This window comes from Camarhynchus parvulus, chromosome 9 (genome assembly GCF_901933205.1).
Source record: "Camarhynchus parvulus chromosome 9, STF_HiC, whole genome shotgun sequence".
NCBI lineage: Eukaryota > Metazoa > Chordata > Aves > Passeriformes > Thraupidae > Camarhynchus > Camarhynchus parvulus.
In genome coordinates this window covers 12,305,813-12,331,429 of record NC_044579.1, presented here as the reverse complement: position 1 = coordinate 12,331,429, position 25,617 = coordinate 12,305,813, and the positions used below count along the sequence as shown (strand labels likewise).

General features: G+C 43.2%; 1 protein-coding gene across 11 annotated transcripts in view; it reads right to left on the bottom strand.

Annotated features, from left to right (window-relative positions):
- DLG1 (discs large MAGUK scaffold protein 1) overlaps positions 1-25,617 on the bottom strand; it is a 149,073-nt gene that overhangs the window by 51,110 nt on the left and 72,346 nt on the right. For 7 of the 11 annotated variants that reach the window (XM_030954518.1, XM_030954520.1, XM_030954522.1 and 4 more), the window contains 2 exons: positions 3,408-3,500; positions 20-73 (listed from right to left, as the gene is read on the bottom strand). In XM_030954518.1, the coding sequence (XP_030810378.1) occupies positions 20-73; positions 3,408-3,500 (147 nt within the window). The remainder of the gene's footprint in view (positions 1-19; positions 74-3,407; positions 3,501-25,617) is intronic. The other 4 variants (XM_030954524.1, XM_030954525.1, XM_030954526.1 and 1 more) reach the window with 1 other exon arrangement.

Sequence of the window (25,617 nt, the reverse complement as noted above, 5' to 3'; positions counted from 1 at the left end):
AAAGCAAGTGTAGACTTACATATGTTGAAGTCTCCAGAGAATCTGTATTCACCAGCACTGGAGGGGGATTTGCCTTTAAAAATGAAACAAAAAAAAATGTACAGCATAAGAAAATGCACTATTGATGATAATTTTACAGCATTTAACTTGCTGGATTTCTCAAAGTTCTGTTAAAAGGCAGCCTGACCTTGAGAATCTCAAAACTGACCTTCTAAAACACTTGTTACTATCCTGGACAAATTGGTTCCCTGACATAAACCCACACCATTAGGGAAGTCTGAGATCATATTTAATATCTAAGTTCTGACATTTATTACCTTGTTTTTCAAAAGAAAACCTGAGTCATGCTACCATTTGACATGATGCCAGTTGCCCCAGTACTTGTGGTATGATATGCAGAGATTGTTTTACCACTCAGTATCTCAAAACCAATTTTCAGTGGATTCGATTTCCCTTTCTTCCCATCAGGAGCAGTGAACCACCCCCTTCAAAAACTGCAAAATGGAAACCTGCAGAAATGCAACTTAAGCAAGAAAGGACCTACAGAACTGACTTGCAAAAGCAAACCCACAGCAGACATTCATTTACCCCACAGCAGACATTCATTTACCCCACAGCAGCATGGGCTTCCATCAGAAAATTGTTAAGGATTAACAAGCATAAGCAGTCAGAGATTATTGCCACAGAAAGCTGAAATAATATTAGCATTTTTACAAGCCAGGAACCAGTAGAGTAAGTTTACACTTTTAGTCTCATACACTGAGAATTTTTCTGTGAAAAACGTGGTTTCAACTAAAAGAAAATCCATAGGAACTGATGGCATTTCTCTGAAATGTTTCCAAATAAACAGATTTCCTAATTATCCATCAACTATCTGCCTTTAAAATAGGCAGCATCGAGCCTGCTCTAGGAACATAAGCTAAACAAACAAACAGTGTCCAGATATATAGCAGACTCCAAATACTGTTAATTATTAAGTTCAGTGGCACTAAACAAAGTTAATCTCCTTATTGCTTTAATTAATCTGAGGGGGGTTTTAACATATATAAAAATACATTATCTTTAAAATTATGACATTCCCTTTTTTTTAATCTCCTAGGTGTGTGTGTGTGTGTAAATAAATTTAGCGATAGTTTAATAGGCTGCAAAAGAAGCCAGTATTAAACTCATGCAAAGGTAAAGTTAAGACCTGCAAAAACATGACAATTGCATTAACCTATTCATATTCTGCATTTTTGTTTCATTACTATGACAGCAACATACTTCTGAAGAATTTATGATTTTTAAAAGCTCCCAAACCTAGGAAGTGATGACTCAGAAGTGCCATTCAAAAGGCTGAGATGAATAATCTCCCATCATTAGACAGGAGCCATCAATCTGCTATCAAGTGTTAGAAATTAAGCCTGTGTGATTTAATAAGTACTAAAATCAGGTGGACCTTACACACGTTAATAGAGCAGACAATTAAAAGTAAGAGGAAACAAAAAGGATGACACATATGACTGTCAATATGCAATCAAAAGCCTTTCTCACCAGCAGTTCTCTCAATAGAGGCACTGGCACATTTCATGCAGTAAAGACATTAAGCACTAGTTATTAATGTCACAATAAAATCTCTGCCAAAACAATACTATCCTTCACAACCATTTTTTGCCGCTAAGTTAAATTTCCTTTTCTGCTTCGTATTCAAGTGCAGGTTCTATTAAAATAAGAGTAAATTAAAATTAATATCCTGTACTAAAAATTGTTAAGGTTACAATAAATATAGCCCTATGTTTTAATAAAAACATATGTTTTTATTGTTTTGCTCAGAAGAAAACAAGGTTTAATTGCTCAGTCACGTTCTTTTCACTCCATTTTGGAATGTATTTTTATTTAATATTAGGATTCTGTAACATCCAATTATATTCAACATACACAGTGCCAGTGAAAGCTGGTTCCCCACGATTTTTATTTTTGAGGCAGACAAGTATTCTTATTTTCATGTTAAAAAAAAAAAGACAACTAAAAGCAAAGTTGCTGTTAGTAGGTGAGCTTTGGTAAACAGTATGTTTGAGATTCAAATCAGCCAACTAATGTAAAACCCCTTCTGTAAGTTAAATGAGTGTTCCTAACACTCCTATATTTATCCAAACTCTCCATCAAGCAGCAGGAATTTACCATCTTTTTTAATGATGAATGAAAAAAGTTGTGCCTGGCTTTCCAAAGGTACCATCTGAATATGGTTGCACTGGCCTGCCCACCTCAAATCTTGATGTGGGCAGAACCCCCCTATTAGAAGGGAGTATTTCTAAAACTGATCAAATTTCTGGTCTTCATGGTAGAAGAAGTACAGGTGAGAGATTCAAATAAACACACATCTACTGGAAATTGCTCTATAAAACAGGCAACTGCAAAAAGTTTTCCTAATTATGGATTATGCAAAAAAAAAAAACTCAGCAAAGACAAAGATTACCACCTGCTGCAAGTTCAGTCAAATAGCCTGAAAGCAAAACTTAAGAAAAAAAATACTGATGTCCATACTACAAAAATTTTCAAGTAATATTCTGGATAGCTTAACTTCCTTTTAAAGTTAATAAATATCTGTCACCAAACGATTCAAAAAATTAATCCATCTTTTCAGAAGGTGTGGACTCATCATTTCAGATTTCTGCACTGAAAGTTACAGTAAAATTACAAAAAACCAAGAGCAGAATGACAATCTATTTGCAGAAATGTAACTGCTGGCTATCCTGGATTGCTGCATAGCTTGCCATGCTGTGGTCACATATTCCAAATTACATGGGAGATACTAACATTAACTCATGTTACCACCCTCACTCATCTTGAGAGGGTTTGGTTTCTGTTTTGGGGGGTATTTGGACATTAAGGGACCTAAAGGATGAATGCTCAGAAGGGAAACAAATAAGTTAGGAATGGAGAGGTAAAAAGATCTCTTTTGGATTCTAAATGTCCCCCAAAACAGTAATACAAATAAATGGGTGGAGAACATGAGAAACACCATGCAAGTGCAACCAAAGAAAGACATGTATGAAGTATTTATAGGAGATGAGACAACATTTTCTTTAGAAATAAATCAAGCAATAACGCTTTAGTACAGATGGAATGGCTCAAAAGTTATTATGTGAACACAAAATATCTTATTGGTTCTTTCCATTCTTCTGATTACTTTTTCTTTAGTTTTTTTCACAACTCACTAGTTACTTCTATATGAAAATGTAAATATTTTAATGTACTAAAAGCTGACATAAAATGAACAAAAGTTAGGGTGAAATTCTAGTTATTTAACAGTTCACCTCAAAACTGAGTGCGGAGTAGCAAAAGGCGTATTTCAGCAAAGCAACAAACAAATTAAAAAGTAAAAGTTGAACAAGTTTAATTAAAAAAAAACAAAACAGAATAAAAACCTGTGGTATGGTGGATGGGATGGTCTCAGCAGGGACTGGTGGGACAGGGATCACAGGGACAATGGGAGAAGAAGAAGGAACAGCTTCTGCGGGCTAAAAATCACCAACAAAATGTCACAAATAAGGAAAACTAGAAAAACAGTTTCAAACAACCAAGACTCAAATGTAACAGCATAAACAACTATGAACTAGCACATACATGGATTTGGAGCCTAACTACAATTCAGACAGCCCCTCTGAGCCACACTGCACATGGCAGCACATTCCCAGTACCACACTGATGGTGAGGAACCCAAAATAGCTGGACATGCCCAGGTGGGTTATATCATACACCAAGGCACCCCCCTGTAGCACTGAGACTTTGGGGTCCAACAAAAAACCTGCTCAGGTCAGTGAACAGACTCAGGCTTTCTGTGGATTGGTTTCACAACAGAATCCCTTCACCAATATGCAACAGAGTGCAAAAGCAGAGAAATGGGCTGAAGTTAATAGCACTCAACAAAGCTAATATTCCTCTTTGATAAAGAGGAAAGATCAGAAGTACTTTATGGTTTCTAAACTTAGCAAAAATCAAAGAAAACCTTTTAGTCAAATGGGTGGAAGGTATTAAAACAGCTTCAATTTATCTCTCACAGATCTTCACACAGGTTTACCAAACATCTGCAGACTAGGACAATTTTGGTCTTAAGAATCTTCATTAAAATAATAACCAGGGAACCTAGTGACACTTAAGCTGCAAGGGAATAAGACTCCAAACAGCACTTTGAGCAAAACATTGACTCAAATGTCTTTGAGATGTTCACATATTGGTTGTCAACAAGCTGTCAGCAACACAAACTGCTGGCAACTATCATCAACATTACAAGCTGAACAGCAGATCAAAGCTCTTGCAATTTAGATGTTCCAAGACATTCCTGTGATCATGAAAAATAATGAAGCATAATGACAAAAGGAAATACTAAATCCCAAAAGTGAACAAAACTCCCAGAACATAAGAGTATTAAACATTTTAAAGTCTGAGATATCTTAAAATACAAAGCAGCATACATCAACAGCAGCGACCAAATTAAAGAGTAATAGCAAATAATGCTATTTGTATTAAGAGTCCAAGAACAGCAACACATATTAAATGTACATGTGGTATTTCTACAGGGTTTTTTCAGCTCAAAGTCAATCCTCCCAAAATGAAAGCTGGTGAAAAAATTGCAATTACTGAAAGATGTAAGAACAAAATATGTTTGGCATCTTGAGAGTTAATCCTAATGTCATTAAAGCATTCTTACATCTACAGACTAAAACACAGTATTTCAAGTGCTTAAAAAGAGGAAGGTAGGGGAGAATCTAAAATTGGTCTGGAAAAATATTAATATGCCTTTTGCAAAGGATGCAGGAAATGCTCAGTGCAATAAACCTGTGGCTACTGAAAGAACAACACAGGCTTTAGATGACAGATCAAAGTAAACAGCTCAAGCACCAATCTGGCCCTACCCATGCAAAACATGAGACACCCCTTTAAGTCTGCCTTGTTCCAAAGTAAGTGGTTTTTTGTGTTTAACCGACACACAGTAAGTCCTTCAGTGAGGAAATACCAACTAATATGTAGGTAAATCAGAGCACCATACATATCCTCAAGGAGACCAACTAAGCCAACAAATTCTGTAAAATTCAGCAAATTCGGTTCTTAGGAGACAACAAAAAGATACACTTTGGAGTGCAAAAATCAAGTAAACTAAACTTTCAAGAAATTACTGTAAACCCCCATAATGTATAAAGTGCAGCAGCCTTCAGTGGAAAACACGAGAACAAGTATTCCTTTGTCAATCTGATTTCAATAATTGCTACTTTGATTTCTAGCAATAAAATACAAAAGAAAAGTTAGTAAGAAAGTCATTAGAAACAGCTGGGCTAAAACTACAGAAAGAAAAGAATGCAACATACTTCCTACAGTTTGCACAAAAAATGCACATCTCCAAACACACAGTGCAACACCTACCTTTCCTAAAGAGCAATTCGAGCAGGAGCCATCAGACACCCAACCACTAGCAGCTTTTACTTTTGCTGTGCTTTTTGTAGGGCTCTTTTTCACACTGTCCCGTAGGTTTGTGAATTTCCCTCTGTGTTTGGCAGCCGCTGGCAGCGTGCAGGAGCTGAACGGTGCGCGAGCGGCCGGTGCCCATGGCAGGTGCCGCAGCAGCTGCCTTGGCTGCAGAGGAGCAGCTTCGTGTATTTCCAGTCTCGGGCTCCTCATTGCATCAGAGCGCTTGAGTGTTCCCATCTCAACACCATGAGCACTCATCAAAGTCACAACACTAAGAGTCCTTTTTGGAAAAAAAAAAAAACGGCAAAAAAACCCCAAAAACCAACCCGAATGGGAAAAAACCAAATCACCAAATACCCAACCAAAAAACACCCAGCCAAGCTATGGAGGGAAAATAAAAGAAAATATCTCTTCCTGAGGAAGTTAAAAATATGTTTTCTGGATTATGGTTGTATGAAGAAGCCCTTCATGCTCTGCATTAGCTAGGTCTGCATGTTGTCTGCTCTCTCACTCTATTTAAAGAGCACCATTGAACCACCACACAACAGTCAATTTGCTGGGCACAAATAATCAATGCAATGCACAAATTATTGAATAGAGGGCAAAAGTCATCTGACTATTATAAAGAAGCTCCAAAGGTTATTTCTCCCAAAACCTCCTACAATCCCTTAATTTTTTTCCATTTTACCACCTCAAAACTTTTCCAAGGCTTACATCCAGAAATTTTTTAATCCTTCTGCTGTTCTGAATGCTTCTTGGGGCAGAAAATTAATGAATTTACAAGCAGTTTATGATGGAAAGCATATGAATTGTGAGTGGGCAGATACATTGTACAAGATTTCAACATTAAAATGTCAAAGAAAATAAATTTTTATTACCATAATAATAACAAGAATGACTTTGTGTTAACAGCTTCAAGAGTTGTATTTCCTTGAAATGCAGCAGCACCACGAAACCACAGCTTTCAGGCACACACTGTTTAAATTTTTTTTTTTAATTTAAGATATTTAAATGAATATTTAAATGAGGTTTTTATTATTCATTCAATTTTTAATGCTAAGGATGCATGATCTCTATACTACATTTTTATTCCAATATTCAAAACAAAAAAAGCTCCAAAATTAATCCTTCCCCCATTCCCCCCGAAAAGTACAGAAAGAGAAAACAGCTTGATTTAATTACATTGTTGAATATTAAAACTTTACCAGCCTATTTTAAATTCTATAAAAGGGGAAGGGTCAAAGGTAATTTCCCAGCATCTATATGAACTGACAGCTAAATACACCTATATTCCCAGCTTTACAGAGGAAAGAAGTGGGCTCAAATCAGTGGCCAGTGTTCTCAGCAGGTACCCACAGCCAGCATTGGCACAGTGTGCAGCACCTGTCTCTTACCCGGTGGGTCTGTTCTAGGAACATGCTGTGGATCTGAATTTCTGGTGCTGGGTATGATGAGAATGAAGGACACTAGCCTATAGGAAACAACTTGATTAGGTCAACTGTGCTGTATTTAGATAACATGGAGAGGTTTCATCAGTTCACAGCATTAAAACATGATTATTCTCCATCTCACATTACACCTTCCTACAGCAAATGTGGATATTTAAATTATGAGTCAGCAGAATTTTTACATGCAGAATAAAGCAAGAGACATATAGACCTAAGTACAAACATTTCCAGTTATTTATAGCATGAATATTAAGAGATAAATAGGTACTGACAGATGCTTCTCTAATAACCAAGAGCTGCCACGTCTCATCTTCTATCCAAAAGGGATGTAATCAAAAGCTGCCGAACATTTCATTACTGCAATATTCATAACGCAGAGACAGAAATGTTTCTGGCCAGCGACAGGAAACCAGAAATGTCTTGGCCACACCAACATTCTCAGACTTGTGCAGGCACACGCCAGGGATGTCTTTGGCCTGTGAAGCATTTAGGAGCTGGAGGACTGGGTCCCCCTAACACACGTGGGCAGGTGCACCCAGGTTTTTCTGTTCCAGAGAGCCCAGGAGCCTCTGGGGTTTGATACTGAAGGGCGAAGGCAGAGATGAAGATAAGCATGTTGTGAATGTGTATGAGGGTAAATAGTTCAAAACCAGCACATAATAAGTTTTTCTCCTTTGAGAAATGGCCACAGATGCATTAATACTGAGCAGCTCTGAGGCAACACTCTTCAGCCTGCAGGGATTACTGGGATGGAGCTGTCTTGTGTTGAAGGTCCTGTATCAAAATCCTCTTTGGGAACAGCTTGCTAAATGGCAGCTTTTGGAGACCACAAACATTTCTTTTCCAGAGACATTCAAGACTGCTTGAGGTTTAGCAGGATGCATTTATACCATCCATTTTAGTTCCATATCAGTACCCAGCATGACATTGTCTAATTAGTATTAGACAATATTCATGTCTATTACATTAAAATGTAGAAAAGAAGCAGAAGAGGGGCTTAGGGTGCAAGGCTTTTGTCTTGCATACATAATAAATCCCAAAATATGTGATGTTCCAGATTCAAAAGGAACATTTTATTCCTGGAGATATCAACATTGTTGAAAACACATAGACCAAGTAGCGTGTTGACTAAAACAAAAATAAATTAGCTTTTAAGAGTGCTAAGAAAATTGAGGGCAAGGGGAAGAGATGAATACCACATTCTTGGAAACTCAGCTGTCTGGCTTCCTATATTCTCCTCCAAGCAGAAAAGGGGAAGAAAATGCAAAAGATGAGGCAAAGGAATTCACGCATCTGCAGTGTGCTTTCAGTCCTTTTGATTTCAGTAGCAAAAGAAGGAACATTATGCAGCAGAAAACTGCTAATGGTGTGACATTTTTTCTGGCAGTCATCATATCTGTGGTCCCTGAGGGGATATCAGTAAGATATCAACAATTAAAAGAAAACAAAAACTTGAAGGCAATTGTAGTTCCAAAAGCAACAATCCAAGCACCAAAACACAGTCAAGGAACAAGAGGTACAGGCAAAATACTTAATCCATGCTGCACAGTGTGTCTTGAGACTCTCCAGTGAAAAAGCTCAGGCTACATTGAAATTTAGAATGGTAGAAATGCCAGTATAGAAAGTGACTACAGCATAATCAAAGTGTAGTAATGCTTATATAGAACAACCATGGTGTAAACAAAATGAAAACATAATGGAAAAAAACCGCAAGAAAAGGAAGAGAAGACAAGAAGAATGCTATTGAAATAGATTAATCAGATATTTGCGAGACATGGGGATCAGTCTGCCCAATTATATTCATATGTGAGGTAAAAGCAGAGCCTACCTTGGAGTCACTGGTAGAACAAAAAAACTCTTGCTGATGCCTTGAAAGGCTACCTGGGACAGAGGCTAGACAGTGTTAAAGGAATAAAGCAGATATTTATTAAAAGGCCTTCAAAGGCTACACCTTGGGCAGTACCAGAGCCTGGCCAAGGCTACACCCAAGATGAATGAGGGTCACAAGTTTTCACATTTTTATAAGTTTTGGTCCATTTCTATATTGGGGTTAATTGTCCCATTACAGCTTTATGCAGTCCCATCCTCCCAGACTGCTCTCCTCATCTCTCTGTTTACACTTTTTGGGCCTGAAGCTGTAACGGTGTCTGTCCTTGGTTCTCAGGCTGGAAAAGGATTGTTTTGTCTGCCTAAACTCTGAAGAGAACTTGCTAACACTTTATATGAAGTTCAGAGGTATATACTAATGCAGTACAAAATCTGAAAAATATGAAAGCTACAACTTAGACATCATTGCAAAGCAGTGGGACACATGCACAACCCAAAGCCAGAAAATGCAGTTGTGTAACTGAAGCTGCACAGGTCTGGCAGATCACCTTTGACTGCAGAAAGCAAGAGTTCTCCACAGACTGCTTCAATTACTAGCATGAGCTGCTCTACTCTAATATCAAGTGCTAAGTGATTTTTCATAACCAGAGAGGGTTCAGGATCAGGTTGTGCTTTCATATTAAATACCAACTCTGAACAATTTGTTGCTAACACAAAGCTGAATCATCAATATTTTATTCTTTAAATTACTGCATCAAATATACAGTGCACACTTTGCAGCAATCTGTTAAAGTACCAGCAATCTTCTCTAAGTAGTTTTTCTTCAAGAATCATTTTCTTTCCACATTCTCTACCACCCACTCAACAGCTGAGTAACAACAATACTCATAGAAAGGGAAAACAGTACTAATATTTCCCCAGCAATGTCTTCTGCAAAGGTCTTTTTTAAAGCTTTGATGACCAAATTTCATGACTTCAAAAAGCAATTCTAATAGCCAGAAGAATACTCTAAAAATAATTTTGTACTTCACCCTTCCCACTGCCTTCGAGCAGATACTCCAAAATCAGTAACTTCTGTTAATGTGACTTGACTGATGAAAACAAGTCCATATTCATCATCTCTTCTTGAAAGTAGGAAGTAAAATATCTTCCAAAATGCACAAAAACTAAAAAGTAGTAAGAAACAATTTTGATCCAATACCCACAGACAAAGCTGACTTTAAAAAGCATAGATTCTTTCTAGAGATATATAGGTTAAGGTCTGCCAGTGCAGTTTTGTGTCTTTTCTCTGAACTACATCCTAGAATGCCACAGGACATGTCACTAGTGAAGTGTGCTATTTTCAGAACTTTGCATCCATTTTCCTCAAAATCACAAAAGTCAATACTCATCTCAAAATACCTTCAGGGATTTATAGACTGTTTCATGGAGTCTGACAGTGACAAGAACAAAGCACAACTGCCACTCATCCTCATTCCCAATCCATGCTATCCAAGTGTGCTGCCCAGAGGATCTAACTGAACACACAATTAGCACTAAATTCATGCACCACCTCTGTTCTATTCCTCCCTAAATCAGTGCCAGCCTTTGGCCTTGGCAGGTCCCTACTACCATGATGTCAGCGACTTGTGCTGTTAAACTATAAATTTAAAGACATGCATACTTTTCCTGAGTGTATTTCTGCACTACTTCAAACAAAATGTAGCTTCAAGAGCATTTGAAAATGAAATATAGCACAAGTACTTTCCTACAGCCCCAACTTTGGAGTTCCAAAGGAATCAAATCAAAATTACCAAGTTTCACAAGAACTAAAATCATGTAGAACTATCTGAACATAAGCAATCATGTTTTAAGTCAGGTATCAAAGAATGTATCTGAATTTTGAGAACTGCACAGACACAAGCCCTAACTCAGGCTAGGCAGGAGTCCTTTCATTGTTGACAAGCCAGCCTAGAGAGCAAAATATGCTGAATACACAGAATGGGAAGCAGAACTGCCAAACAGGACAATACCATTAACAGAAGAACAATTCACTATTACCTGACCAGGGGAAATTATAATTTTAATCAGATGGCACTAACCCATGGGTGCTTAGGATTAAGCCTTCCCAACATTCTGCACTGACACAAAAATAACTTTGGGTTTCTTATTTGTGTTACTGACTCCTGCCCCTCTTTCAGGGGCTCTTGTTGTACTTTGCCATGACAGGGCAAAGACTGATTACCATGGTGTCCCAAGGATGAAGGAATTAATCCCTAGACCTCCACATGGATTATATCTCTCCAAAGAGAGTTTGGACAGAAAGCATAGCACCAAAGAAGCTGAGTCTGAAGCCTGTCAGGGTCTGCTCACATGAGGAGGGGTAAGTTAGCACACAATGGTTTAACAATGAGATTTTGAGGACAGGCAAGTTCACCTTGGAGTTGTAACATCAGTTCAAGTAAGTACTGTAATGAAGATATGAAAGGCTCAAAGGTTTTTGGATCCCCAAAAGGAAAAGACATGCCCACCTAGAGCTTGTGGATTAAAAGGTCTAGTCTGAATGCCTGTGACGTTACCTTGACTCTCACCTTTTTCAGAGTGAACCACAGCTCTTGAAAATCTTATCTCTGTGAGCAGACTATTTTAAAGACTCACCATTACCATGCTAGATATTCTAAACTGTAGGGGTTATCTGGTTGCTTGATTTTGTGTTGTTGGGTTTTTTTTAACTCAGTCAACAAATTGATTCTCTAACCTAGTTTCTCCTCAAACCCCACAGCATTTTACAATGAACTCAAATGAACTTAAAACTCTGAACTAAAAATATAAATAAATAGCTTTGAAGGGGGAAAACAAAGACAGCAGAATATCAGTAAAATCGCAGATGGTGAGGATGACCTGAACTGATTTGAACAAACATAAATGTGTATTTACTCTTTCAATTCTTCACTGCAATCTTTATCTACAAAAACAGCCTAGTGAGGAGCCAACCACAGTTACCCAAGCCAAAATAAAGCAGCAGGGACAGACAGACTCTTACCTGCTGAGGCAGACTGTAGCTAAACTAGAGTTTTGTGTATGAGACAAATGAACAACCACAAGGCAGAAATTGGCAACCTGGACCCACAAAACTATCACCAATGCTACCACACAGTATCTTATGGTTGTTCAATGAGTAAATTTTTCAGGTGCTAAGAATCTCATGCAAATACAAACAACTGTCTCAATAGAACAAAAGTTTCAGCAACCAACCTGTTCTCTCTCTGTTAAGATCAAAAACTGGACTCTTGAAGCCTTGCCTTTTTATGTGAAGTATTCAGAAAGACTTTGCTCAAATTATTTTGTCCTGTCACATCTCTCAGGGACTGAGTTTAATCTCAGTCATATTCCAGATCCATGACATAAAAAATGTACACAAATGTTGGGGTGCGTTTTTTTGCAAGTTTCGGCTGTTACTGTTGAATGTAAGTAAAAGCTTATATACCCATTGAGTTATATTGGGTAAGATGGCACCACAAGGGAATCAAGCCCTCCACACCCCAGCAGTTAATTGTCAACGTGCGGGTCCTCTTGTAGTAATCTTCACTCAGTGTTCCCCACCCACGCTTGTCCACCCCCAACCCACCCCTAACCAGAAAGCGGGTTCGGTGATTGGCTTGAGCCCAATATGTCTCTGTGCTATAATATTGTATTGTTATCTGTCCCTGGCATAAAGACCACCAGGGAGGATCGCTGCCCCCTACTCCTACCCTCTCCTCACTGCCTGCACGGGATATTCTCAATCTCACCCCTAGTGCCACCCGAGCTAAACCGCCCGGACCTAGGTGGCCGGGGAAGGTCTCCTGCTCGCTACCTGCGCGCTGTGGCCCCGCGCTTGTCTGCCTGTGGACAGCCGCCTCAAGTCGCCTGCGACGCGTGCTGGCGCCCAGACGTTCGACGCCCGCCCCGATTACAAACTCCCTGGCGCGCAACCCCCCAGCGCTGGGGCACACCCCAGGGACGAAAGGACCGGGCCGGCGTGCAGTGGAGCGCTCGCCAGTTCCCGTCCCCTGGAGACCTCTGTAGAGCCCCCAGTCATCGGACCGTGAGGGCCGGGGTGCCGCCCCTGGGTGCCTCCACGGTGAGGACCCAGGGGTGTAGGGGGGCCGCGCCCGCAGGCCCAGGGGCGGGAGCCCTAGTGCGGCCCGTGCGCCTGGCCGGAGCAGGGTAGAGGGGGGGGGCAGGGGCACCCCGGTCGGCCCCGGGGGCCGCAGGTCAACCTGCGTGCGCCCCCGCTGGCAAGTCAGGAGCCAGCGGCGCTCCAGGGAGCGCGACGGCCCGGACAAACAAGAAAAAACAATTGCCGACGTTAGCAAGAAATGCCCCGCCCCTACAGCCCTACCCCCAACCCCCCCACAGACCCCCACCCCCGCCCACCGCCCAAAAGGCCGAAACCGCCCCCCACCACCTAACCCACAGCGCCCCCCCGGCCCCGACCGGGCGGAGACTCGCCCGTCAAGAGGAAGCCCAAAAGAGGAGTATAAGGCCCTGAACGCCCCCTCGAGAAGCGAGAAATGCTATGACGACCAGTCTCCGGTGGGAGGGGGGAAGACGCCGGAGATAAGCAGCCAAACACTGGAACACGTGTGGGTGGGAGAAGGGAAGCGAGCCCCCGAAGCCCTAGAATACTACGGGAGGAGGGCTACCCAACCAGTTTTGGGAGCCCACCCAACCAAAAATGCTCCAAACCACAACAGAAATGGTGCAGCAATGCTAACGGCTTAAAGACAAGTCCATAGAGCACCACGCTGAAGAGAGCCCGTATGCCACGAACCCTGCGCAGACCACCTCAGCCAAACCCCAACACCGGAAGCGTTTCGTTGCAGAAGGGCCCGACGTCTTCCTTTACCACCCGGAAGATTCTGTCAACATCGCAGCCACTCAGGGACCCGCACGCCACGACAGCAGAGGGGGCATTGCCACCTCTGCATGAAGGAGGGGCACTGGATGCCTGACTGCCCCCGCGGAAAGCCTTTTACCAATTCGCGGGGAACAGGAGTCGGGCAGTTCACCAGGGGACCCCCTCTAGTCTCAAAAACTAGAGGGGGACAGCCCGCCCCTGCGAGGACAAAAATGAGGGTGGGCATGTAACATCTAAACAGCGCAGGGGAGGGGAGGAGCAGGGGAGGAAGCCCGCCAGCACCCCCATACCATCGGGGAGGCCTCTAAGGCCTTTTCCACCGGACTGACTATCAAGTTTACTAACTTTGACAAACCACCGACTTTGACCTTTGGGGAGACAGCATGCCTCGGTTGTGTGGCTCCGTCTCCCCCACCAGAACCCGTTCTAACCACCAAATGTTGTGCTTCTCCATACAGGTTGGAAACCACGGAGGACCTTCGCTGCAGGGGCGACCGGTTGCTGCTTTCCTGTCTGGCCCCAACACCGCAGGTACCTGGAGCCGGCTGGACCATCAATATGTCGCGTGGGGGACACCAAATTTACACCGCGGATTTGCAGGTTTTCCCAGCCCTGGTGTCCCTCAGACCAGCACCGGTTCGAGGTCGCTGTAGGGTGTCTACATCCACCAATGTTCCTCCCCAAAGGTACCATCATAGCACAGGCCATCCCAGTCCCGGCTATTGACGACATTGTAGTCGGTGACTGGGGACCCAGACTGCCCAGGTCAGCGCTCTGGCCTCCCCCCCCGTCGTTTGCGGAGGGAGGAGGAACTTCAGAACACACACACCGTGGCCTGGGCACAAAACTGGGGGCCGCCAAGCCTCGGCGTGAGTGCAGCCTGGCACAGGGGGGACACAATTAACATCAGGGGGATGTTAGACACGGGGGCGTGGCGTGACGATCATTCCCGCGGGAATGGCCGTCACACTGGGAGCTTCAAAACGTGGATGGTCACATCCAAGGTGTTGGGGGTTCTCAATTGGCCAGACAAAGTAGGAGCTTGTAAAAATCACGGGGCGGATGGGCAATTGGCTCCGGTACGCCCATTCGGTGTTGAATTACAGCGAGCCTCTCTGGGGAGAGACACCCTCGAGCAATGGGGAGCCAAAATTGACCTCCCGCTCCTCACCCGGTTTTCGGGTAGCGCCGCTGAAGAGCGGCGTCACCTGGAAACTGAATTGGCGATCGGATGTTCCAGTTCAGGTGAAGCAGTGGCCGCTGAATAAACAGAAATTGCAAGCGCTCAACCAGCTCGTGCAGGAGCAGCTTCACAAAGGGAACCTGGTGGAGACCACTTCTCCGTGGAACTCCCCAGTGTTCGTGATTCGAAAGTCATCTGGCAAGTGGAGGCTTCTGCACGACCTGCGCCAAATTAATGCGGTGATTGAGGATATGGGTGTCCTTCAGCCAGGGATGCCCTCCCCGACGATGCTCCCCCGAAATTGGAATTTGGCTATCATTGACATCAAGGATTGCTTTTTCCAAATTCCCCTTCACCCGGATGACGCGCCACGTTTTGCTTTTACGGTTCCATCGATTAACCGACAAGCTCCCGGTAAACGTTACCATTGGCGAGTTCTTCCGCAAGGAATGAAGAACTCCCCAGTTATATGCCAATGGTATGCGTTGCGCCCTTCACCGCGCCTATTCGGGGAGACCTACAGCGACGTCATCATCCACCATTATATGGATGACGTGCTGGTCTGTGCCCGCGACGACGACCAGCTGGCACACGTGCTCTCCCGGGTCAGCGATCGCCTAATCTCTGCAGGTTTTGAACTCGCGGAAGACAAGATTCAAAAGATGCCGCCCTGGAAATATCTGGGCCTTGAAATCACCAAGCGGACCATTGTGCCGCAAAAATTGGCCATCCACCTAAAGGTGGAAACTTTGGCGGATGCCCACCAACTGTGTGGGGCTTTGAATTGGGTGAGGCCCTGGCTAGGCATTACCACCGAAGACCTAGCCCCCCTCTTCAAATTACTTGAAGGGGGAGAGGCGCTGTGTTCGCCTAGGCACCTCACCCCAGAGGCGGAGAGAGCACTCGAGAGAATTGCAGGACTGCTTGAGGCACGGCAGGCCCATCGTTATGATCTGGACCTGCCGTTCAAATTTATTGTATTAGGCCGACTGCCACACCTCCACGGTCTCATTTATCAATGGGACCAGTCCCGTAGTACATCGAAGGGTCGGGGCAAGGACCAGGGCGCTGGCGACCCCTCTTAATCATAGAGTGGGTGTTCCTCAGCTGCCACAGGTCCAAGAGGATCACACAGCCACATGAGCTGGTGGCAGAACTGATCCGAAAGCTCGCTCCGGATCAGGGAGTTGGCAGGGGAGGACTTTGCGTGTATTCACCTACCAATTGAACTTAAATCTGGCAAGTTTCAGGCAAAAATTTTGAATGAACTTCTTATGGAGAGTGAAGTTCTCCAATCCGCACTCGCCGACTACACCGGGCAGATCGACGTTGCGCGGCCTTCACATCCGCTGTTCAACGTCGGTCTGCAATTCAAATTTTCTACTAAAAGACTGCTCAGCCGGAAGCCTCTGGAAGCTCTGACTGTTTTCACAGACGCGTCCGGGGGGTCCCACAAGGAAGACAGACTCGCAAAGTCTGCACTGACTTGGCGGGATCCCCAGACTCAGCGTTGGGAGAAGGAAGTAGAGAGAATTGAGGGCTCCCCTCAAGTCGCCGAGTTGGCCGCAGTCGTCAGAGCATTTGAAAAATTCCAGGACCGGCCATTCAATCTGGTAACCGATTCGGCCTATGTTGCAGGTGTAGTCGCGCTGGGCGGAGAACTCAGTTCTCCAAGAAGTCCAAAATTCGGCCTTGTACAGGTTGCTTTCGAAACTCGTTCAGTCCATCTCCCAGAGGAAGCAACCGTACTATGTGATGCACACAAGGTCTCACACCGACCTGCCCGGGTACATTGCAGAAGGGAACCGCCGGGCTGATGCCCTGGCGGGGAACGACTGCATGGACCCCGAGGAGTTCCTGGCGTGCGGCGCTTCATGGGCTCCACTCCCACACGTGTTTGAGCAGGCTAAGCTCAGCCACCAGCTTTTCCACCAGAATGCGCCTGGCCTGGTTCGCCAGTTCCATCTAACGCGCGACCAGGCCAAGGCCATTGTGGCAACATGCCCCCAGTGCCAGCAGAGTCAGCCTCCATCTCTGCCTGCTGGGGCTAACCCGAGGGGCTTAGCGAGCTGTGAGGTGTGGCAAACAGATATCACCAAAATTCCATCATTCGGCCGCCTCAAGTATGTTCATGTGTCGGTCGACACATTCTCCGGTGCTATCTTTGCCTCTGCCCACACAGGGGAGAGAGCTCTGGATGTTCAGAAACATCTACTCCAGGCTTTCTCCGTGCTGGGTATCCCCAAAGAAATTAAAACGGACAATGGCCCAGCTTATGTTTCCAGGGAGCTCCGCGACTTCCTGCAGAGGTGGGGAATAGGCCACAAGACCGGCATCCCCTATTCCCCTACGGGACAAGCCGTGGTGGAGCGGTCCCATCAGAGCCTTAAAAGGGTCCTCAGTCATCTGACCCCGGCTATGAAGATGGAATCGCCCCACATCCAGTTATCGCGGGCAATTTACACCTTAAATTTCCTTAACTGTTCTTTTGAACATTTAGAGCCTCCCATTGTGAGGCACTTCGGGGGACACGACAGCCTGCGAGCAAAGGAGAAGCCTCCGGTTCTGGTGAGGGATCCGGAGACCTACCGGCAGGAGGGACCCTTTCCTCTTGTGACCTGGGGGAGGGGGTACGCCTGCGTGTCAACTCCCTCAGGCCCCAAGTGGGTTCCTTCCCGGTGGGTCCGCCCTTATGTGCCCCGCACACCGACGCGGGCTGCAGGACCCCCACAGGTCAAAGTCGCCAGCTGGCGGCGAAGGAGGCGGGAGCTCCCCCCGATCCCGGAGGCCCCAGAGCACATCTCCGAGCAGGAAAATCAGCTCGAGGAAAACCTGCTTCCTCTGTGGCTCTGGGAGTCCTCCACCCCTTCCTGACCAGTGTCCTCGTGTTTTCCCCCTGGTGTAACCCTGCTCATGGTCGCCTTTGTCTGTTTCAGTTACAAAGATGCCCAGCCTGCTCTCGTCCGCTTGGTGGATCTGCGTTCTGTGCCTTGCTGTGGGGAGTGCCTGGCCCATCCAACCTCCTCATGAGAACATATGGAAGATGATGGCCAGGTCCCTCGGCAGGGACGATATCTGCCTGGATTCCGGAGCAGCTGAGAACCCGCTGGGGACCAGCCTGGTAGGGATCCCCGTGCCCATTGACCAGCTGCCGCCTTTTATGGCGGTAGCATTCAAGAGGTGGGAGAATCCCCGAACCATTGCCCCAGGGGCCTCCACCAGTCCCCGTGTAATCTGGGAGCGTGAGACATCCCGTTTTCCCAAGGGCAGGCTCGGGGAACCCCCTCTCGAATTCCAATTGCTCGGCGCCGCCAAAGCCCCACTTTGTTTCAATTTTGCCCCAAATTATGACGTCCCACATACAGTTTATGTTACGTACCTACCCAAGCCCAAGCTTCAGTTCGTGGCAGGGAGCTGGTGTGAGACAACAGTCACCGTAGCCGCCCCTGCCACTCTCGACTACTTTCCTCGTAAGCTCCCTATGAATTTATTTTTGATTTGCGGCGACCGAGCGTGGGCAGGCATCCCTTCTCAGCTGGTAGGGGGCCCATGTGCCCTGGGCCGGCTGACGCTGTTCACCCCCAACATGACCAAAATTGACGATTGGCAGAATGAAAATCAGACGGGGTACGTGATTCGGTCTAAAAGGCACACTCAACAATTCGGTTCTGACTGCGATTCCAAAATTGAACATTGGCCAAAATCTAAAAGGATCGCTATGTCAGTGCTATTACCCTGGGTTGCTGTTGCCAAAGCCCTGGGAGAATTAGGGGAACTGGAATGTTGGGCGGCAAAACAAGCGAATTTGACATCAGCCGCGCTTACGGACCTCCTGCAGAGGAGAGAATAACCAGGCAGGCGGTCCTCCAGAACCGGGCGGCCCTGGACTTCCTGCTGCTGAAACATCATCACAGCTGCAGGGAGTTTCAGGGCCTGTGTTGTTTTGACCTGAAAACCCGGGCTCCGGATATCCAGGCGGACATCCACCAACTTCAACGGAACGTAGCGGACCTCCGAGAAGAGTCATCTGACTGGCTTTACCATCTGCTGCCGAACTCTGGACTCTCAGGCTGGGCAGTCTCCCTTCTTAAAGACCTTGGTTTTGTTGCTCTTACCGTTATTATTATTTTCCTCAGTTCCCTGGCCCTCTGGACCTTGCTCAAACAACTTATAAAGCGCCTGACCTCGACACCTTCAGCCAACGCTGTCCTGGCTCCTCTCCCGCCGCTTCCTGTGCCAGAGATATCAACATACGTCGAGATGGCCCCGCAAGGGCCCGACAGCGGAGAAGACCAGAGGAGCCAGAGGCTGCCGAAAACATCAGCGGCAGCTTTGAAAGTGTCGAGGCGGCCACAGAGGGCCCAGAGTCTTAAGTTGGACTTTTGAGTTGGACTTTTAAAGACTCCAAGGTTTTCAGAGACCTTTTCCTGTTCAGTTCCAAGTTAAGCCCCACGTCCTCCCCAAGTTCTTTTGTTTTCGTTTAGTTTAAAAAAGGGGGAGATGTTGGGGTGCGTTTGTTTTGCGGAGTTTCGTGCTGTTTTACTGTTCGAATGTTAAGTTTTAAAAGTCTTATATTTTATTCCCATTGAGTTATATTGGGTTAAGATGGCGACCAGGGCAAGGGGAATTCCAGAGTCCCTCCACACCTCCCATGTCAGTTAATTGTCAATCGTGCCGGGTCCTCCTTGTTTTATGTTAATTTAATTGTCACTCAGTGTTCCCCCACCTACGTTGTCCAGGCGACCCCCTTGTCCATCACCCCCAACCCACTCCCTAAGTCCAGAAAGTTCCCCGGGGTTTGGGCGGTGATTGGGCTTGGGGGGAAAGCCACTCCTTTGTCTGTATTTGATTTGTTCTCTATGCTTATGTAATTTATTGTGATTGGTTATGTTCTGTCTCCCCTCCCCCTGGGGTCGGTCATAAAAGACCAGACCAGGGGGAGGATCCTTGTCAGTCTCCTGTGACCCCTACCTCGTGTCCTACCCTTCCTCCTCAATAAACCTCGTTCCTGCCACGGGAGATTGATCGACTCGCCTCTTCACTCCTACGCTCCACTGCTTAGCTGTTGCCGCTGCTGAGGTGTTTCAGTCTCACCTCGCTAGGTTGCCACCCGAGGCTAAACCGCCCGGGGAACCTAGGTGGCCGGGGGATAGGTTCTGCCCTGCTGCAGCCTACCTTCCCCTGGTCAGGACAGACTGTGGCCGCTCAGTCGCTCTTTCTCGGAGTCTCTGCTCTGTGGAGCAGCCGGCCTCAAGTCGTCGAGCGACCGCACACAAAGTCAATATTAGTTTTAGTAAAACTAACTTGTGGCTTTTGTTTGTCCAATACTGAGCCCTTTGCAGCAGGTCAGTCATCTGTATTCACCAAGCATCTCAATACTCTCAGCTCAAAGCAGAATTGCAAGGCTCCTCATTAAATTCATAAGTGCTATTGAGAATGAATTTAATGCATTTAATTTGCAACTTAAAGCAAGGCCCAGAAAGCTCTTTTTAAATAACATCAGCCTTAAGAATATTAGCTTTCATTAGAACGCTAATGCATCCACAAAGAAGCCCAAGCAGGGTTTTAGCATCAAAAAGAGCCAAGACAAAGAAAAAACATATCCTAAGACTTTATTATAGAAAAATAATAGCAGCTCTCAGGTGTCAATATTTTAGTTTTTGATATTCACAGTAGAAAGCGTATGCTGTGCTAAGAAACTGAGATGTGATAAACTGTTCACTCCTAGGAACATTATTAAATCAAAATACAATGTTAAAGGCTGGGTACTGTTTGCATGTTTCTCAGAACACATAATTTGCAATCATTTTTCAATTATTCAGGAAATAAGTAAACCTAGACAGAATGCCTGTTCTGTTATTTCTAGTTAATTTAAATATCAAAGAAGTCCTATACCTATCTAGCTCTGATACTGAAAAGTGATCTCACTCAATACTAGAAACATGTCAAACACCTGTCAAACTATCTCACTACTCTTCTCCAAAAGTTAAAAAAAACTTAATTAATTGGATTTTTTTTAATTGAGCAAATCTTCAAGAACCATTATTCATAACATATGAAAACTTTGCATGTGAATGTCATCTTAACTAAAGTACAATTAGGACAAGAAACATTCAGGGTTCACTTACAGCACCCCACTGCCCTCAAAGTACTTGAAGGACAGTCTGAAAAGAAGGAATAGTGAAGTGATCTAAAGCAAGTCAGTGAATCAGAGCTAGAGTTTCCTATTTTAAGATAAGTATTTATTATTTTATTGAAAACTGTATTAATGTATGAACAATCTATTATCTAAAAATATTTTTTAAAATAGATATATTTGCCCTAGAACACTAAGCATGAGCAGAACAGAATTTACCTCACATTAACGAACAGCAAACAGAAAACCACGCTAGGAAAGTCATCTATAACAACCCATTCATTGAAATCCATTAGCTTTCAGGACATAAATGTCAATTAAAAAAGGGAAATTAATTACTTGATTTACACTTAACTGGCTTTATAGTAAAGCCACACCTTCATTTACAAAAGGCCTTGCACATATCAGTGGCAGAATTTTATCTTGACACATGCTGAATTGTTCACAAACATGCACTGCTACTTTTACTGCAGCCCTGATGGCTTCTTATTGCTACCCACAGCTGCCAGCTCTGTTCCTCAGCTGGTTTCACTCATTCCTACACCATGGAGACCCTGCAAGCTGGGATGGCAAACTCAGCCTTTTGTGCTCATATCAAACTGACCAAAACATCCATTTTGCATGGCACTTCCTTGACTTATTTACTCTGGATAAAAGGAATATTAACTATACTGACCTGAAAAAAGTGGGGAACAATAAATATTACAAGTAGCAGCTTAAGTTTCTCAGACTATCATAAAATATATGAAACAATGCAAGTGTTTCTTGAGTTATTACTTCACTTCCATTAAGTTTTGGACTAATTGTGACAGCATACTAGCTTACACAATCATTTCTGCCTATTCCATTTAGTTAAGGTAATTAAAGCACCGAATCTATAATACAGCTGAAATTTCAAATTCTTCATTACAAAAAAAGTCTGTAGAAAGGACTAAGACAAGGGATTTGACTTCTGAATTTACAATTCTGAAAAAGCAAAACACGATTAACCAGACCCTCAAGAGTCCCAGCTATTGCAAGAAAATACTGCAATTTCCTTTTTTATAATCTCTAACACCAAAAACACTACACAACATATTTCTACTAATGCTTCAAGTCTTTAAACATTGAGAAGCTAAGAGACATCAATTAAATCTTTCAACAGTTTAAAGGTAAAAAAGAAAATGAGGTTATGGCCTGCATTTATTTACCTCCCCACCACAATTACTGAAAAAGCACTTACTTTCCTGTATCCTCAGAACCAGAAGATACCAACCCTTAGCCACACTGTTACAACATTGGTGAGGCCATGAGAGGAGTTCTGACTTTCAGTCTGGCTTTGACAAGTGATGCTCCAAAGTTTCCCCTCCCAGGCCACTGTCCAAGCTGCTCCTTGCCAAGATGCTCTAACCTGGCCTAGTTCCTGCCTGCCTCTATGGAGTAAGGAGCTAAAATAAAACAGAGGCAACAATAGAACAGAAATGACTAATCTGACTCTTCAATCCAAGGGAAGGCTATTTCCTTAAAAACTACACTGAATTCTCCTTCCAACACTGTCTCGCATTTAAAAGAACTTTGAACAAAATGCAGAACAGCTCCCATAACCCCAACTCTGCTCCCCTTCATCAGGCTACAAACAAGCAGAAGCTGCTCTTTGACTATTGAATCCTTGCCACTAAAAGAATGCTGTCCAAGTTCATGAAAACTCATGGATTCAGCATTATGAAACACACATTTCATCTCCAGCTCTGGAATCCCAGTACTGGAATAGGCAGCAAGCTCTGAAAGCTCTCAGAGGAAACATCACAGCTCTTGGCCTGGGTTTATACTCCTCCTCAACCCTCTGCTCTGGCTGCTGCTGGAACCAGGGCACCAGCCTGACAGACATGCCAGTAGTTTTCTTCTGCAGTTTTTCTTTTCCAATAAGCAAAAAAGCAAGTAGAAAATTGTATTTTACAGTACCTTCTACTTCATCTAATTATGGTTTCTGAAATTCAAGGACAAAAATTGATAAAAATTGAACACTGCAACAAAGGTAAAAATGAACAGGTGAAGAAATAGGCTGAAACAAGAGAAAAATTAACACTGAAAACTATGAAAGAAGAACGTGAACAGATAGGCAAAAACAAATTAAGTGGCCATGCTATAAATATATAACTACTTACTTGCTTTGAATTTCAAGAACCAGAAAACAAAATGTATCTTTTTGTGCTGGTTTCTGAGGCTCAAAGCCAAATTAGCAACTGTCAATTAAGTTTTTCAAGTCCTTCATTATTTGAATTTAAGTGACAGCAGTAATGTATAGTATAAAAATTAACACCAGACAAAACCCAACCTGCCAGCACTCCTGCCATTTCCCCACTGCACCAGAACACAAGATGAACCATCTGTGGTTCCAAGATGGGCAGCATTGTATCTTGTATTGTACATAGGGAAAAAACTGTATAGCAAAAAAACCCCAAGAATATTTCTAATTCAGAAATGCCTTAGGGCAGCAGCTGGGAATTCACCTGTTACTTGTATCATTAATCACATTCTTTGAGACTATTAATTTAACCATTAGTCCTTTCCAGATACATTTCAGTATTAATTCCTGACACTCTGATCATATCATGACTGACACATAACTCAGGGGATGAATCTATCAGATTGCATTTCCTTATGAGACTTGGAGATTTCCAGCTCAGGTGATCATGATTGCTGAGTGACACCTAAAAACCAGAAACTGAGATTCTATTACCTGCATCTAACCTGCACTCTTGCCAGGCTTCCAAACATCCTCTAGACATTTATTCTCTTTTTTTTCCTAGTGTAATTTATTCAAAAACATCAAACAGCACAGTGCACTGCAGAGAGAGATAAATTATTCTGAGAGCTCCACACAACCAGTAAAAGTTGCTATACTGGATGAGAGCAAAGGCACAACTGGTCAAGAGTGTTACCAGCAGTAAAAGCTGACAGATGGGCAAGTAGGAATTAGACATATGCCCAGTAATTTTCCCAGAAAACCATCTCAGAACCTGACAGTCAAGAGCTTCCTGAGCCACTCTCTGTAACAGCTCTGTGCCACCTGCTCTTTGCAAATCCATTTAACTCTGCTTCTAAGTAATATTCTTTTTGAGCCTTCAAAAAGAGCATTTTGTCCACAGGGTTTTGTGTCAGTGCCTTTCACAACTTTAGAAGAAATTTTACTGGACAGATTTAAAATTAGGTATCTATTGCAGAATTTCTAGTTGAGAACCCTCTTAACTTCATTTTCATTTTATGTCTTTATCATATTTTCCCTCGGGCTTTTTCTTCTGGTTTAAGTTATCTATCCTTATAGATAACTAGATAGTTCCTCTTGATGCTTTGTTACTCTTTTCCTTTTTACTTATGCTATATCCTTTCTAAGATAAGAAAAACAGAACCCCCCCTCCCCAAATTAGAATTATACACAATAAATATACTCAGATCATGTTCTATGTTATTTGCTACTACTTCTTTAATAATACCCAACATTTCATTTACCCTTTCCATTATTGCATGGTACTAAGGTGACATTCTCAGACAATCATCAGTGATAACTCCAAAGTCTCTTTCTGGAATTGAAATACTTCATTTGTAGCCTATCATATCCCTTTTATCTCATAGCACCATTAATTTTAACAGACTTTGATGAAAGAACCATAGTTTTCAAAGACTTCTGTAATTATAAAAACATTCTGATGACCACATGTTCCCATGTAGATTTTGATCTACATGGTCTCTGTTTTCAAAGATGTTTGGAAGATCTGCAAGTTCTTATTTTCCCATTATAAAAAGAAACTGGCTTGTCTTAAGAATACCTGTTTATCTCCCTACCTGTTAATTATTTTGTATTAATAGACAATTGCCCAAAGTTCATAAAATAAGGAAATCAGACTGCTTAGGTACAGCCTAAGAAAGTACAGCTTTGCTTCTTTTTAAAAGGGAATCATATGTGCCTCTTCAAAATTTTTGTTCTAGTAACTAAGTTTAAACAAAAGGGTCACAGAGAACATAACAGAAAATTCAGCCAAATTAAATGCAAGATTCATAAGAAATCCTGAATAAATGTCATCTCCTATTGATTATGTGTCCCCCTTAACACATTAATCTAAGTTCTATTGGCACCTGAATCTAATTTTTCGTACAGTAAAATGAGTAATAGGAAATACTCTGAGTTCAAAGCTGGGACTGCCCTAGCTAGTTTGCTGCTTGGAGATAGGCATCTACTTTGGCATTCCATATCTATCTGGGAATATGGTTTTAGGTCTGTACTATCACCACCTTCATCAGCAGTATTCCATGGTCACTTTGCATAGCACTTGATTTAGCATCTAACTACAAGCGCTGCTCTGTAATGAGGCTTTATGTGCTCAAAGTCTAAAAAGCTTTTCTGTACACAGAATTCTGTACACAGAATTTTCCCTGCATTCATCTTTTTAAATTACAGAGTTTAAAGGGAAATTAAAAGCAGTAGCAAAGAAGTGCAATAAAAAGAGGAATTTTTAAAAACATATAAATTGCTTTCCAGCAGTTTATAGCTTTCAAAGAGCACTTTAAAGCTATTATATTAGATGATGGATCAGAGATTGTGATGTATTTTGACACTCTCAAGTAGAAACTTTATTTGTCATTATACTTTTTACATAGGAAATACAAATTTATTACTCTGATTTGTCAACTACATCTCATGTCCCACTAAGCTTCCAAG